The following is a 17,113-nucleotide window of genomic DNA, read 5'->3' as shown; positions in this document are numbered from 1 at the left end:
GGGGGCACGGCGCGCGGCGGGGCGCCCGGGGCGAGGCCGGCGGCATGGCACGGGCCCGGCAGGGGCGCGCTATATAGAGGGCGGGCGCCCCGCGGCGGGCCGGGCGCGGGGGGGCAGGGGGCGGCTCCCGGGCCCGGGGCCCAGCGCAGCGCGCAGGGGGGGCGCTGGGCCGCGGCCCGGGGCTCGCCGCTGCCCCGCGCGCCGGGCGCCCCCGGCCCCGCGCCCCGGCCGCCGCCGCCGCCCCGCCCGGGACACGCGATCCAGGCGGCGGTGTAGACGGGGCCCCCGGCCGGGGCCCCTCGCATGTCGCGGCGGGCGGCTGCGCGCCGGGCTGGGCTCCTGGGCCGCGCTCCCCGGGGTGCGCCGCCCTACGGGGCTCGGGCCGACCGCCGCCGCCGCGGGGCCGCGCTCTCCGTCGGGGGTGCGAACTCGCGCTCCTCCTCGGGCCCTGGGTCCAGCGACTCCTTCCCCTGCGACCCGGGCATCCTGACCTCTCCCAGGCAGGGCCGCAGGGATGTGCTCCTCGGAGCGCGGAGACACTCGGCTCCCTGCCGGCCCGTGGCGGAGGCGGGCGGCGGGCTGGGCCGTGCGGGGCGGTCCGGCCTCCGCGGGCCTCTCCCGGGCCGGCCAGGCGGGCCTCCGGGCTTGGAAAAGCGGGCACCCTGCCAGCCTTCCCGCGATTGGCAATCCTCGACGCCCGGCACGGCCCGCAGTCCCGCACCTCCTGGGCAGCCCCCGGGCCCGGGGTCCCGCCCGGCCCTGAGGGACGCGGGGGACCAGGACTTTGTGCGCGAGACTCGGGGTGGGGGCGCAGTGTTCAGTTCGGTTGGGTGCTGGTTCAGTCTAGGGAAACGGTCTGGGGACTTGGGGGGAGCACCGGGGGGCCGCAGGGTGGGGGTGCGCTGTGGGACCCCCCGCCTGGTCTCGGCTTCTCTCTGCTCCGAACAGCCGTTCTAGACCTCGGATTTTCGGTTTGCTCCTCCCGGACCCTGTTTCTCCCCTTACACCCCCACTCTCCCGCTTGCACCCCCACCTTCTCCCTCACCCCACCCCCTCCCGTGTCCTGCTCCTTCTCTTCCATCCGCCTTCCTCCTACACCCACTCATCCTGCTGCACCCACAACTGCACCCCACCTCCTCCTGCACCCCTCTTCCTCCTGAACCCCACTTCTTCCTGCACCCCACTTCTTCCTGCACCCTGTCTCCTCCTGCTGTGCCCTGTCCTCTCCTCTCGGACACTGATCCTCTTCCTAATCCTGCTCTCCTTTCTGCACCCCACTTCCTTCTCTCCATCTCCTTAGTCTCCCTCCTCAAACCCTCATCTGGTCTTGATCTCTCTCCTTGTTGCAGTCTCTCTGCCTCTCCTGTTTCTCTCCCTCAGTCCTTTCTCCAAACCACCTTCCTTTGCACCGATCTATCTTTAATCAGCCGGTCCCTTCCCCCTACCATTCTTTCTTCTCTCTCTTTTTCTCTCTCTCTCCCCTCTCACCCCCTCTCGATTCAATCTCACTCTACTAAGTTCTCCTTCTCTGTCACTTTCTCTTCGGTTTCCTTCTTCTTATTCCTTCCTTCCTTCCTTTTATAGTCTTAACCTTAATTTCTTTGTCTCAATATCGAGTCATCTTGGTTTCTATCTCCAGTTCCATCTTTTCCCTATGACATTTGAGTTACGTGACTTTCCTTGTCTTTGTCTTTCTCTACCTCATCTTCTACATCTGACTCTTAAATGTACCTTTTTGTTGTTGTTCACACCCAGAAATGCTCAGGGCTCACTCCTGACTACATTCGGGGTTACTCCTGGTGATGCGTAGGGGATGCCAGGGGTGGAACCTGGGTCAGCCGTGTGCAGGCCAAGTGTCCTACCCGCACAACTATCTCTTCTGCCTCAGCCTTCCTTCCTTCCTTCCTTCCTTCCTTCCTTCCTTCCTTCCTTCCTTCCTCCTTCCTTCCTTCCTTCCTTTCCTTCTTTCGTTCATTCTTTCTTCCTTTCTTTTTCTTTCTCTTTCTCTCCCTCTCCCTTCTCCTTCCTTCCTGTCTTTCTTTTCCTTCCTTTCTCTTTTTCTCTCCCCCTCCTGTTCTATTTGTTTTTTTTTTTATTGAATCACTGTGAGCTACAGTTATAAAACTTTCATGTTTGAGTTTCAGTCATACAATGATGGAACACCCGTCCCTCCATCAGTTCTCCCCTCCCTCCCTTTCTTTCTTTCTTTCTTTCTTTCTTTCTTTCATTCAACTTTCTTTCCACACCCAGCTGTGTGCGGGGCTTACTCTTGCTCTGTGCTCAGGGATTACTACTGGCAGAACTCAGGGGACCATATGTGGTGCCAGGTACTGTCCCTGGGTAATCTGTGTGCAAGACAAGCACCTTAACCCCTGCACTCTCTCTCTAGGCCCATGTGTGGTCTTTTTCAGTTCCCCAGAGGTCAGGTCCTCTTCCCTGCTGAGCTGGACCATGTTCCTCCCAGTTCCCAGCCCCCTCCTGTCTTTATCCCTTCCCTCTGAGCTTCCAGAAGCGTTTTCACCCTACCGGCTTAATAACCCTGTTTGGTGGTGGTGGTGGGGGGGGCAGGGGTTACTGTGGGTGCGGGGAGGAGGCTTCCCCTTTAGGGCAGCGACGGGGCAGAGATCCCTGCATGCTCCCAGGAAAGCAGCACCTTCCACCTCCCCCCACCCCCAGCAAGCTGCACTCAGGAAGCATTTAGCATCAAGCGTGGCTTAGGCTGCCAGGACCGGAAAGAGCCCCCAGGGGCTCCCAGGGCCAGCGGGTGGAGCAGAGGCAGAGAACAGGTGCTTCCTCTGTCGTCCTGCAGGTAGAGGCTCAGGGGAGGAAACCCAGTCTCCGGGCTCCTTGGCAGCCAAGAGGCCAAAGAAAACGGGACTGAAGAAACCCCACTATTGTTCCTGCTCATTTCCTGCTGGAGCCGCCCCTCCCCCAGGGCTCTCCTCTGAAGGCAGGAGGTCTGTCCGTCCTTTCCCCGTGGTCCTGGCCCTGCCCACGGGGGAGCGTGGCCGCTGAGCCAGGATCTGCAAGTGGGCGCGGGCTCAGGGCTTGTGGTGGGCCTGATCCCGCGGCATCGGTGACCCTGAGGGGCAGGAGGGGACGTTGGGGAGGACAAGTGCAGTGTGGCCACAGCCCGCACCCTGCCTTCCTCCCCCGCCCCTCATGCTCTCACAGATTCAGTCTTAAACTCACTCTTCTTGGAGCAGCAACAGCTGGGCAGAAGAGTCAGGGCCACCAGAGGAAGCTCCTACTTCGAGCTCCAATTTTTACAGCTGATTAGACTTCAATCTCCACCAGGAGACTGAATTCTGAATGAACTGTGAGGAAACCAGCTTCTCAGGTCACTTGTCCAGAGCCACACAGTGACAGACGGGACCAAGATGAGCCCAGGGTGACTGAAGGAGACACCCCCCACCCCCAACCCCTGCCCCATCAAGGCTACTCAGAGGGCAGTTGGTTCTGTGTCCTAGGTGCTTCCAACTCTCTAGAACCATCAAGGTCGCTGTGTCCCTAGATTGCCACAAGAATTTATTGGTACTGTCATGTTTGAGTGCATGGGCCCTGAGTGACAACTCCCAGAGGAATGCTGCCCCAGAACCTTTTTGGAATAGCTCATGAGTCTTCTTATTTGAGACTATAAAAACCAGATCCCGGAACCGCGCGGCCACATTTGCGGCCGCGTGACATTTTATTATGACATCTCATTCCTACTTTGACAAACTGGCAGGCTACCGAATGTAGCCTGCCCACACGGCAGAGTCTGGCAAACTCCCTGTGTCGTACCCAATATGCCAAATACCAGTAGCAATGATGGGTCTCATTCTCCTAAAGAGCCTTGAATATAACCTCAGGGCTAGGATGAAGGAGACGTTACTGGGGCCTGCTCGAGGCAATCGACGAATAACAGGATGATCTGTGATCTGTGATCTTCTTATTTGTGGCAGGAGGAATTTGAATCTCTCAGAGATTCCATTTGAATCGCTGTCTTATATACTGATACAGGGACCCCTGGATTCTCTGGGAGCTGTTGAGGTAGGGGGTAGAAATGGTAGGCTACTGGTCATTGGTGATGCTCTGCACCTCCCTAGTGTTGGGGCAAAGTTCATTCATTCATTCCACCAGGCATTGTACAGTTACTGTTCATGCAGTCCACTATTGAAGTTCACTGTTCATGTGGTCCACTATTCATGCACCTCTGCTCATGTAATTTACTGTTCTAGTCACTGGGGCTGGTGGAGGGGTGGGGGGAGATCAAGTCAGGATCAAGCGGCTACAGCCTTGCCTTGTGGAGCTGATTATTGCAGTGAAAGGAGACAGACAAGGGCTTATGCAAGTCACCCGGTGCAACAGAATCTCTCCATGCTGTGAAAATATACGGCATGTTTAGGGGACTGGATATCTGGGGTAGAGGTGGAAGTTTTTAAAATTTTTAGCTTTCTCTCACCAGGGATCCCACATCCAGGTGCCTGCAGCTGAGAACCTGGCAGCTGTCCTGTGATGGACCCCAAGGGAGAGGGCCTAGAAGCTGGCTTAGAGGTTCAGGAAGTGCTCAGGGCAAGGAGGTGCTGAACCTCTCCCCAGAGCCCTGCTGGGGCCAGATCAGGGTCTCACGCTTGCTCTGGAAGCTTCCTGAGCTGTGGAGCCATATTCCGAGTCTCCATTCTTTGGATTTGTTTGTTTGGGGATCATACTCTGTGTTGCTCAGGGCTACTTGGGGGTCACTCCGGGTGGCCTTTGGGGGACCATGTAGTGCCAGGCATTAAACCCTGTCTGGTCTCCCACTGGCAAAGTCACCAACCGTCTGCCAAGCCCCCAGTGTTCTTTGTCTATGTAAATGCACCATCCCAATAAGTCTTACTGAGGGCGTGGCTCTGAGCAAAGGCTGGAGGAGGATGGAGAGCAGGGGCGGCCATCTGAAAGGTGGCCCAAGCTGGCCGAGGGGAAAGAGCAGGCAGATGTGGCGCAGGACTGCAGGCTTCACCTGAGAGGAGGCAGCGCTGGGCTGAGCACAGGCCAGCCGACTGTCCTCCAGAGCAGTCTTGGCCCTGGAGCCCTGAGCCCCAGCGGCAGAACACAGGGAGAGGCCATGGTTCCCCAGAGCTGATGGATGTCACTGGGGTGTGTGTGTGACTGGATTGTGGATCCCTCATGAAGGAGGAGCCCACAGGCTTCCCACTGGGGCATGGAACCATGGGCCCTCGAGAGAGGGCTGTTGGGGGCAGGGGAGAGTGGGTAAGTGGGGTCCGCTGGGTGTGTTAAGTAGTGAGGTGCTTTGTTGTTCAAGATCCTGCTGGTTCTTGTAATTTCCCAGTGCCAGATGTTCTTGGGGGCCCCAGAGATCCCCTGGGTCAGAAAGAACAGGCCTTGAGGCTGAGGGCAGTGGAATTTGCCAGCGTAAGCCTCCTCGACAAACTTCTAGGTTGAAATCCTGCTCTCCCATTTGTGAAGGCAGTTCGGGAGCCCAAGATGAGTGGGATCCAGTCTTCCTGCACCTTGGACTATGCTGGCGACTGCTCGGTTGCAGGAGAACAGTTCCCCCTAGCCCTAGCAGGTGAGCATTTATTTGCATCTATGCTGAGCACGTGTTGCGCAGAACGGATGACGGGAGACAGGAGATGCCATCTGAGAACTGGAAGGAGCCCTTTCCCCAGTGGGTTCACAGTCTAGCTATATCCAGAATCACAGCTTCCAGATATAAACAACATTGAAGCCGAACTTGTCAGTGCAAAATCATCTGGCATAAAGTGGGACTCTGGGAAGGGGTGTCTCTTCACCTGACTGCGTTCTGCTCAGCTCCACTCGGTTGGGGAGTGTCTGGCCTCCACTCTCCTCCAAGGCCGACAGATATCCACATTTTTCCCTGCATGGCCTTCGCCATGGCCTGGGGTGCTGGGGAGGATGAGGCCCAGCTGTCTCTGTGAGAACTACCTCACCACAGACAGATTCTTCTGACAAGATCACATGGCTTTGAAGAAGGTCAGGGTTCAAACTTTGGCTCCACTATATACATATATATTACTTTGCTTTCGATCCGTCTCTCAGCCTCAGTTTCTTAACCTGTAAAATGGGAAGAGCAGTGCTTGCTCTGCCTGTCTCCCAGCACTGGAGACAATCAGCCCCATGGCATGGGAGCTTTGAAAATATCCATGCCCAGGGCCATTGTCTCCCTAACCTGCTGGAAGTCTCCGGAGGATAGAACAGGTGCACTTAAGCTCCCAGTCCGGAGACTAGAACCCAAGAGACTTTAGCAGGTACCAGCTCCTTCTCACCCTATCCCTTTGAATCCTTCTTTAACCTCTGACCTCCCACAGCAACCTTCTCCGGGGCTGTGAGATACAGTCCAAGAAGTGGAATGACGGGGAGAAACTGTCAGAGTTCTCTTAGAGGGGTCTGTTGGGGCGAAGTGGGATGGGGTGATGTAGCCGGGGCCCATTCTGTCTGACCTTCGAACGTTCAGAGCAAGCCCACTCCTGGCCTTCTACCTCAGTAGTGCAGTGGGGGGTGGGGGGAGCACTCACCAGCTGTGAGGGGCTGGGAACATCACTTCCATCATGCTTGTAAGCACAGGGACCATGGAAATGTGGGAAAGCGGCCGCCTAACCCAGAGAGCGGCAGTCGAGGAAGATGGAAAAGACCATCTGAGAAGCTGCGAAGAGCTGCGAACCGTGCGGTGCGTGTTTGGCTATCTGGAGGGGCCAGGCTGGAGACTCTGGGCATAAGGGTGGGCTGGGGGCGGCGGCTTGGGACAGCACAGATAAAATCTTGCCAGCCAGGAAGAAGGTGCTCAGGGTGTGGTGTCCGGGCCAGCTATGCAGCTGGAGGGTGAGAATGGATGATCTGGGAGGTGAGAGGAAGAAGAGGGCAGCTGGGGTGTGCCCAGAGTTGGGAGAGGTGACGAGGTTGAGGGCAGCCCCAAGGAGGGGGCAGCCCCAAACCCATCTCCTGCAAGGGACGGCGGTTGGTGGCTTCCCGGGACCCTCTTTTGCTTGGCCCCCATCTAAGGGAGGCTGGATTCCGGCTCCTTCTGCCTTTCCCCCCAGGGAGAAGAAATAATGAAATGATCCTAATAATGCGCGCTAATGGCAGGAGGAATTACACTTCACAGCCTCTTTCCATGCGCCATCTCACTTAATCCCAGTTAATCTCATTGCAGAGCCATTGCCCTGGCGTGGAGTTCTGCAAGTTTGGGCTGCAGACGGAAACCAGTCTCGGGGCTTCCCTTGGAAGGCTCTGGGAGTGATGGGTTACTCTCTCCCCTCTGACTGAGGGGCCGGCTGGGAGCGGCAGCCGGGTCAGGTCCTTGGTGAGGAGAGGAGCTGCCTGAGGAGGGGGCTGCTGGGTGGGGCGCCCGCGAGGGGTGCGGCTGGTGCCTCAGTGCCCAGCCCAGCCAGCTAGAGGTGCGTGCAGGGCCACAGCGCTTACTTGCACTTGCGAAACTTAGTGTCTCCTTTCACGAGGTGTCTAATTGCAAATCTCCCCCTCACCCAAGACAAAGGCGGGGCCTACAAAGGGCTTTTGTTTTCTTCTGCTGCTGCAGGCTAATCTCTGGGTTGGAGCCCCCACCCTTCCATGGGGGTCGTGTGCAAGCCAGGGCAGCTGAAGGCACTTCTAGATCTGCAGGCGCCCTTGGGAGGCGCCTCCTTTGGAGAGGGCCTCTGGGCAGAAGGGGGTCCTTGGCATAGGAACCCTCCGTTTCTCCCCTGAGACCCTTTCCTCCCACTTCTGAGGGATTACTCTCCAGTTAATACCTCTCTGCCGCCAGCAATATAGGTCCTGGCAGGCCTCGGGGGCTGGCGCTTTGGGGAATCTTTCAGGGGGAGGGAGGGGTGGGAAATCCCGGGACTCCCTCCAGGCCCTCAAAGTGGCCTCCAGGCTCACCCCTCTTCTTGGGGCGACCCCCCTGGGTCTCGAGGGTGTCTGGCAGGGCAGCAAGGACTCATTCACAGCGGGAAAGTGGATTTATTGCCAGCGGGGGGAGGGGAGGGGGTCAAGGGCGGTTGAGTGGGTGGTGAGTCGCAGTGCCACTGGGCGCTCAGGAGCCGCGCCGCGGGCACTAGGGGACAGTGTGGTGGGAGGGTGACCTCCCTTGCGCGCTAGTGCAAACGGACACCCCGTTTCCAGACCCTCGACTTCCCAACAGGGAGGGGGAATGTCCACTCCATGCTCCCCAAGCTCTCAGGAAGTGCAGTCTCCGCGGGGCCTTCCTCTGCCGGTCCCCAGCTCCGGCGTGTCCTCTGCAGACGCCGCAGTCCCGGAGGGGCTGTGCCAGCCCAGCCCAGCGCAGCGCGCCCGCCGTGCGCCCGGCCCGGCTCGCAGTGGCGGCGCGCTCAGGCCTTGCTCCCGCGCGGCGGGCTCTGCGGCGAGTGCAGTTCCACCGACTGGCGCCGCCGCACCTCGCGCTCCTCCCAGTCGGTGTCCGGCTCCAGCCCCTTCAGGACCGCCAGCAGCTCGGCCCGACTCTTGTTGGACGGAAACAGGACGTAGTTGTAGAGCAGGGAGCCTAGGATGGCGCCCACCAGGGGTCCGATCCAGAAAACCTGGAGGACAAGCAGAGAGGATGGTGCCGGGCCAAAGCGGCCGGAGAGCCCCAAGGCTGCCCTCTCCCTGCCAGGGGCAGCTCCTCGGGATGTCAAATGCAGAGCGATGGCTTGGGGCGAGCTTCTCAGCGGCCCCCAGCCTCCCCTTGTCCCCCACCCCCTGCCTTTAGAGGCACCCTCGGGTTTGGGGACTGGTGCTGTCAGCCTGCAGGGACTGTCACTGGCACGCAACCAGCCTTTCCTTCTTACACTCCTTTCTTGGGTTGGACAAAAACTAAACGGATTGATGTTGAGATGTCAGATGTCTAAAAGTCAGCTATCAATAACTTTGAACATCACGGTTCTTTACTTCAATCACTTGATCTTGATCACTTGATCCCCCGTTGTTCATCGAATTACTCGAACAGGTGTCAGTAACATCTCCGTTCATCCCTTTGCGTGCTAGCGTTTTACTTCAATAAAAATTATTATTATTATTATTATTATTATTATTATTATTATTATTATTTTGCTTTTTGGGTCACACCCAGCGATGCTCAGCGTTTACTCCTGGCTCTGTACTCAGGAGTTACTCCTGGCGGTACTCGGGGGACCATATGGGATGCTGGGAATCGAACCTGGGTCGGCCTTGTGCAAGGCAAGCGCCCTACCTGCTGTGCTATCACTCCAGCCCCTTAAATAAAAAAATTATTAAAAAAAAAAAAAGAAACGAGCTGATACTTGCACAGTACTTAGAGTAAGGTCTGGCACATGCCAAGCACTCATAAGTGGGAGATAATGAAAAATGTTGTTACCCAGTATAAATACTAGTGTTTACCAACCTAGGCTGGAGCGATAGCACAGCGGTAGGGCGTTTGCCTTGCACGCCGCCAACACGGCCGACCTGAGTTCGATTCCTTCGCCCCTCTCGGAGAGCCCGGCAAGCTACTGAGAGTATCTCGCCCGCACGGCAGAGCTTGGCAAGCTCCCCGTGACGTATTCGATATGCCAGACACAGTAACAACGAAGTCTCCAATGGAGACATTACTGAGCCCGCTCGAGCAAATCGATGAACCACGGGAGGACAGTGACAGTGACAGTTTACCAACCATCTGAAGGCAGTTTCACCCTGATGGATCCTTCCCCAAAGACAATGAGGCAAGAACTGTTTCTCTCCTCAGTCTCCAGGTAGACATGAACCCTTAGGCCTCAGACCTGAAGGGTCAGTGCACTGCCCTGGAGGCATGGGGTACGGCTGCTGAGACCTGGAGGAGGGAAAGGCAGGTTCTGCCATTATTACCCAGTGGTCGTCAAACTTGCCGGTGATGACGGCGGGAGCCAGCGAGCGGGCAGGGTTCATGGAGCAGCTGGTGTAGTGACTCTGCAACGGAAGCAGGTCGTAGGGAGAGGAGGTGAGGGCCGGCAGAGGGCTCTCGCCACTGTGTGATCTCACCTGAACAAGCCCCCCCACTCCCACCCCCCCACAGTGAAATCTGGGTGCCATTTGCCCTCCTCCTACTCAATCGAGTCTGCAGGGATACTACTCTCTGGGGTGTCTTGTCCCCTGTAGCAGTTCTGGGCATCTGTCTCTCTGGGGGTCTTGGTGTCAGACTCTCTGGGGGATCTGTATTTCTGCCTCCACTGTGATTGGTACATGTGTTTCTTTTTTTGGGGGGGGGGTCACACCCAGTGATGCAAAGGGCTTGTGCACTCAGGAATCACTCCTGGAGGTGCCCAGGGGACCATATGGGATGCTGGGAATCGAACGCCGGCCGGCCACACGCAAGGTTAATGCCCTACCTGCTGTGCTATGGCTTCAGCCCCGGTACATGTGTTTCTTTAGGAAAAATTCTATGTGTCTGTCCCTCCAGAAAGACAGGAGCCAGCAAAAACAGTGACCTACTGAGACAATGTGGCCCAGGGTGATGGAGAGCCCGATGGAGAGGGCAGGGGTGCCCACGTTGTCTGTCCGGCGCGCATCGGTAGAGGCTAAGATGCAGAGCACCAGCTGCATGGTGGCGAACAGCTCCATGGTCACCGCCTGGCCTGTTGTTGTGATGTTGTTCACCTGGGGACAGAAGGGGGACACTGAGCACCCTCCTGGCACTGGTCCCCTTTTCCCAGCCACATGCAATTGAGGCTTCAGAGGGTTCAGACTTGGAGTCAGCACACATGAGCTCCACAGACAGCCTAGTCCCCCCCCAAAACTGCCTGTTTTTCACAGGGACACTGAGGGGGACACATGTCTATAACGCATGGAACTCAGCGGCTGAGAGTGTATCTGTCGTGCTGAGGCCCATATCTGTTTCCTGAAGAACAAGAAGGAAAGGAGTTCTTGGGGCCTGAGAGATGGTGTAGTGGGCATGGCGCATCCCTTGTACATGGCTCGGTTCAATCCTCAGAATCCCAAATAGTTCTCTGAGCACTGCCAGGTGTGATCCTGCGCACAGAGCCGGGAGTAAGTCCTGAGCACAGCTAGGAGTATTGCCATCACGTCCCGAAAATAGAAGGGAAGGAGTTCTAACCATGGTGGGAAGCTATTGGCCAGCTGACAGGAAGGCCTTCTTCTCCAACCCAATAATGTGATACTGATATAGGGGACTGGAGAAATGCTACGGCAGGCAGGGCACTTGCTTTACATGTAGTCAACTTGGGTTCGGTCCGTAACACTGAAAATGATCCCTTGAGTCCCACAGGAGTGATCTCTGAGTTCAGAGTCAGAAGTGATCCCTGAACACTGCCAGGTGTGGCCCCAAAATCAGAAGAAGGAAAAAAAAGATACTGGGGTAACAACAGGCCTATGAATTTCCTTTTGTGGGCAAAGGACTCTAAAACAGGCCTAGGAACACAGGTCTGAGAAAGATCCTAGAGGACCCCCTCCCCTATGACTCCAGCAAGCAGCTCTTTTCTCTACCCTCTGCACCTCTTTTTGCCCTTAACTGTCCCCAACTATGTCTCAGACCTCAACTCTGCAAATTTGATTGTCGTTTTGGTGGGGGCTTATTCCTGGCTCTGGGATCACGCCTGGCACGCTCAGAGGACTATAATGGGGTTCTGGGGATTGAACCCAGGTTGGCCATGTACAAGGAACGTGCCTCGCTGACTGCACCATCTCTCGGGTCCCGAGAATCCCTTCCCTTCTGGTGGGCCTGAGGGACCATACAGGGTGTTGGGGATAACCCAATCAGCTGCAGACAAGGCAAACATCCTACCTACTGTGCTATTGCTCTGGCCCCCCAATTCTGGGAATTTGGCCCTGCACTTCCTGTGGAGGTTGGGTGGGGGCAGGAGAGCTCTGTAATGAGATGCCTCCACACCCTGGTGGTGCCCATGGCCCCAGCAGACCCTGCCTTGGGCCACCACAGTTGCGAGTCCAGCAGAGGTGATTTCAAAACTGTGCTGCACCCAGCCCTGGTTTTGTCATATTTTGCCTTTGCCCTCTGGGGCAGGGCACTGCACCAGATGAAGGCGTGACAGCTGTCAGCTCCCACGCTTCTGCAGGCCCCAACCCTGCGTCCTACCCATTGGGTTGGCACCCTTGAGTCTCTCTAGGGTCTGACCCTAGTTCAATGTCAGAGCTTCCAGTGAAGAGACCTTTGAAGCATACACTTTGGCCATCTCTGACACACTGTGACAACTGATTTATTTTGCCTCTGTCTTTCCCTTAGGGAAAGGGGATGACTCAACAGATTCTGAAGAACCAGGTGAAGACTGGAAATGATAGAGCAGAAGCCCAGCCCTGTTCTGCTGGGGATGGCTACTCTGGAGGATTCGAGTTGGAGGGGAGTCGGAGTTGTTTTGTCTGTTTGTTTTGTTTTTGTTTTTGGACCACACCCAATAGTGCTCAGGGGTTACTCCTGGCTCTGCACTCAAGAGTCATTCCTGGCCGGGCTTGGGGAACACAGGGGAAACCAGCGATCAACCTAGTGGGCTGTGTGCAAGGCAAATTCCCTACCAGCTATATTACCTCTCCCAAAGGGTAGTTATTTTGTGTTTGACACAAACTGGTCTTGGGAATGGAGAGGCAGTACAACGGAGCTTTCCATGCATGTAGCTGACCTGGGTTCGATCTCTGGCATCCCATACGGTCCCCCAGGCACTGCCAGGAGTGATTCCTGAGTGAAGATCCAGGAGTAAGCCCTGAGCACCACCAGGTGTGACCCCAAAACAAAAATCAAACAAACAGAAAAAAAATGATCTGGGTCCCTTCCCAGGCACTGATCAAACTCTGGTCAGCGGTGTTCAAGACAAGCACCCTACACGGAGTACTCTCCCTCTGCTCCCGCTTCCATTCCTCTCTTTCGGGCTGTTGAGAGGGATACTTGCCATTAGTACCTGCCCCCACACAGTAGATGCTGAACGAGCTTTGGGTCCATGACTCTCGATGGTCCTTGGACCGGCTCTCGAGGACTGTTCACAGCTCAAGCCCCGGACCCTTGTCCTCTGCTGAATCTCAGCCCAGATCCCACTGTGACAAGGCATCAATTTAAGAAACTTTGATTCTGTTCCTCATCCCGTGGTGGAAAGTTCCAGTAGACCTGGCCTATGCTTCCACACTTCCACACCCACCTGGACTCTCTGGGGTCAGCTATGATCCTGCCTCCAGTATGTCTGTCTGTCTGTCTCCCTCTTTCTTCCCTCGCTCACTCCCTTCCTCCTTCCCTCCCTCCATTCCTCCCTCCTTCCCTCCCTCCCTCTCTCCCTCCCTCAACCCTCCCTCCCTCCCTCCCTTCCTTCCTTCCTTCCTTCCTTCTTTCCTTCCTTCCTTCCTTCCTTCCTTCCTTCCTTCCTTCCTTCCTTCTTTCTCTGGGGAGTGCACATCTGGCAGCGCTTGGGGCTTACTCCTGGCTCTGAACTCAGGGATCACTCCTGGCGGGACTCAGAGGACCATATGGGGTTCCGGGGATCAATTACAGATCAACTGTGTGCAAGGCCAGCGACCTCCCTACTGTACTATCGCTCTGGCCCCCTTTCTGCCTATTTTTCCACCCTCTCTTCATGCAGACCCAGTCCCAGATGTGGTCCCACCTTTCTCCTGTCTCCTCCTGTCCAACGGACTCCCCCTTCCCCCCAACCTCGCACCCAGAGCTGGCCCCTGTGGAAGGGACAGGGTTCTGCCTACTCACTGTATTGATAGCCAGGTCCCCTTGGACATCTGCTGGTGTGATCCTATGAAGCAGAGCGGCCCCAGCCACTCCCCCCAGCAGCTGGGCGGCCACATAGAAGGCAGCCCGGAGGAAGGAGATGTTACAGCCCACCAGGCAGGCCACAGTCACGGCGGGGTTGATGTGGGCCCCACTGACGTGGCCCAAAGTCTGTACCATGGTGCCGATGGCCAGGCCAAAGGCCATGGCAACCTGCAGTTCTGAAGCCGGAGGCTCTGGCCAGCTGAGTGCCGAGCCAAGGCCGAAGAAGACGAAGAGGAGCGTGGCCAGGAACTCAGCGAGCACAGCCCTGGAGAAGGCTATGGACCGGAGTTCCCACATGCTCTGGGGCCTTCAGGGGCTGGCCCAGTGTCTCCGGGGGCAGCTGGGGTACGCGCTGGCTCACTCCCTCTCTGGCTCTCTCTCAGGGTCTCTGGGGAGGCCGGCCTTGGGCTTTTATAGCTTTCGGACACGTGGGCTGGAGGTGGAGTCCAAGGCCAAGGCCTCTTCTCCCCCACGCTGCCTTCTGCCCCGTCCCACCCCGAGCACCGCATGCCTATCACCCCATCTCGGCCTTCACAGCTGACTAATGTTCCCATTAAAGGGTTCGAGATAAGGACTGACGTCCCCTGGGTTTCCGTGTTTGTTCGCTCTGTTACCCCAGGACTGTGCCCCAGCCTCCGCCCCCTTCTAAATGGAAACCTCTGTGGGAGGCTATGCCCAAACCCCTCTGATCCAAACTATTGACCTAGACAATCCCTAACCCCCAAACTGGGAGATGTCAAGTCTATCACTCTGAGCGACTGGAACCTGCCCCATCATGGTGTCCGAGTGCCAATTGTTACTTCTTTTCTTCTTCTCCGTGTTTTGGGTACTCCCAGCGAGGCAGAGCTGCCAGGCTGTGGTGCAGGGGGCCACTAGCGCATAGTCCATGGTGCTTGGGGACCGTGTTGGGGAAGGGAGCAGACTTGGGGGTCTCGCTCATACTCGGTTTGTGCCCTGCCCAGTGTCACCGTTATTGGTGGTGTGATTTATACTCTGAGGGGAAACTGTACCCTGCCTGCAGCTCACTTGTCAGGCACCCTTTGGAGCTCAGGGCCCCCAGAATGTCCACAGTGGGTGGACAGGCTCCGGGAGCTGCCATGCTCCACAAGAGACCCTCTGGCCTCAGCTCCCCTCGGCCCAGCACCCGGGAACACCCCTTCTGCCTGCCATGGTCTGCTCTGGCTGAGGGGGGTCTTCGAGGGCAGTTCAGGCTCAGAGCAGGGGCGGGAGGACCTACTTCTGGATTCTGCGCGGTCCAGAAGCAGAATTGGGAGAGGCCCAGGCCCATCAGGTGAGCCTTCTACTGCATCACTGGGGAGAATGATGGGGAGGCACATGGCGAAGTGGCCTAGGAGTTAGGCCCGAGTGGTTCCAGAACATTCCTGCGTACTGGGCCACCAACTCTTCCCAGGAGCCTCAGATCCTGGTCTGGACAATGGAGTAAGATGCCGGTCCACAGAGGCGTTTTGGGAAAAGACTTAGACCATGAAAGCGTAACACATTCTTAGAACTTCAGAACTGTGCTTGAAGGAGAGTAGTGAAGAGAGGTTGGGAAGATGATCCAAACAGAAGGCAAAGCTCTGCAAGGCAGGGGCGCTCTTGGTTTGTTTGTTTTGGACCAGACCCTGCAGTGCTCAGGGCTTACTCCTGGCTCTGCACTCAGGGGTCACTCCTGGAAGGGTTCAGGGAGCCACTTGGGGTGCTGGGAATAGAACTGGAATCAGCCACGTGTAGAACAAGCGCTCTACCCCTATATTATCTTTCTGACCTCAGGACAGGAATTCTTTTTATATTTTGATTTTTGCAGCGATCCTCAGGGGTTACTCCTGGCTTTGTGCTCAGGGATCATTCTTTATGGTGTTTGGGGGATCATATAGGATGATAGAGATTGAACCTGGGTTGGCCACATTCAAGACAAGCGTCCTACCTGCTGTATAATTGCTCCAGCCCTGAACAGAGATTATTAAAAAAAAAAATTTTTCGAATTGATTGAGATTCTGTGGTTTACAATGCAATTAACAATGGTTTCGAATGTATATAATTCTACCACAAGCATCACCATTGTATCAACCTCTCTCCCAAGTAACCCCGCACCCCTCCCTTTTAAGCCCCCCAGCCCCAACTCAGTTGTGTGGATCAGTGTTCCCGTTTATGTTGCTCTTGCCCTCATTAGTATTTATCCTTCAGTCCCACATAGGAGAGAGATCATTCTGGATCTCACGCTTTCCTTCTGACGGACTCACTCAGCATGACAGCCTCTAGCTCCATCCACGTTGCTGCAAGTAGGACAGGGATTCTTGTGGAACTCATTCTCTGATGTCCTTTCAATGTCTGCAACACCTTCAGCCAGCCATCCTCGTGTTTTAGGGGGCGCCCCTCTCCCCTCAGCCATCCTGCCTGTCTCAGGCATTCCAAATGCACCCAGAAGACACAGACTCTGAGATGCTCTCCCAGGCTCAGCACCCAGAGAGAAGAAAGCAGGGAGCTCTGACATAACTGGGCCCCTCTAGAATGGGTGTTTCCACTCTCTCCTCCTCCCCCCCTCCTCATTCCCCTCCTTCTATGGCTTCAGGAATCACTCTGCTCTCCACACCAAAGCATACTAAGTTCAGGCCTGAGCCTCAGGGGGTGCTAGCGAACTCTCTTCTGCAGCCCCTGAATGAGCTGAGGTTGTGACAGTCTGCCCTTACTCACTGCTGCCATGTGCCCATGAATAGGCCACACTATTGCCTGGTGTCTCCTCTTCGGTTCAGGTGTTTGTGATCCTGGACAGGCCTTCCCCTAACCTAGTTATGTGAAAATCTCTTGGTTCCCGATAAACCCAGAAGAGGAGTCATGGTTTCTCTCTGTAGCCGACTAATCTCCAAGCCAAAAGTGTGTGTCCGGCTGGTCATTCAACCACACAGGCATAAGCTAAGCCCCGAAGGAACTTGGAGATCGTCAAGACTATGGATCTCATTTTATGGATCAGAACATGAAGTTTGCAGAGATTGTGACTTGCTCAGAGTCTGGTCCGGGCCCAGTCTGGAGGAGTAGAGGGGGTCAGCTCTGACAATGCCTTCCCTTGAAGCCAGGGGTGAAGAACGTGTTTCTGTCAACACCACTCTTGAGATCTGTGCCCCACACACTAGGAATCAGGGAGTGACAAAAATGCTTTCTGGAGGTGGATGATGATGGCGGTTATACAACACTGAACATTCTACACTGAACCGTGCACTTAAAATGGCTAAAATACTAAATTACGTAATATGTAGTTTTACCACAATTAAAGATCAATTTAAAAGTAGATGGAAGAAAATAATCCCCAAAGTGCCTTCTTACCATTTAAAATTTTGGTACTTATTAAAGACGTCTTAGATCCATTTCAGTATCAGATTTTTTAAATGGGTGGTAATGAAGAACTCCCGC

General features: G+C 56.0%; 1 protein-coding gene across 1 annotated transcript; it reads right to left on the bottom strand.

Annotated features, from left to right (window-relative positions):
• Positions 1-8,327: 8,327 nt before the first annotated feature.
• Positions 8,328-14,002, bottom strand: AQP2 (aquaporin 2). The gene is made up of 4 exons (XM_056120231.1): positions 13,643-14,002; positions 10,420-10,584; positions 9,817-9,897; positions 8,328-8,537 (listed from the first exon to the last, which is right to left on the bottom strand). Exons 1-4 carry the CDS (start codon positions 14,000-14,002, stop codon positions 8,328-8,330), a joined length of 816 nt encoding a protein of 271 aa, XP_055976206.1.
• Between the last annotated feature and the right edge of the window lie 3,111 nt (positions 14,003-17,113).

This window comes from Sorex fumeus, unplaced genomic scaffold (genome assembly GCF_029834395.1).
Source record: "Sorex fumeus unplaced genomic scaffold, SorFum_2.1 ptg000042l, whole genome shotgun sequence".
In the NCBI taxonomy this organism is placed as follows: domain Eukaryota; kingdom Metazoa; phylum Chordata; class Mammalia; order Eulipotyphla; family Soricidae; genus Sorex; species Sorex fumeus.
Note: the sequence above shows the minus strand (reverse complement) of the source record. Positions and strands in the feature narration are given on the sequence as shown.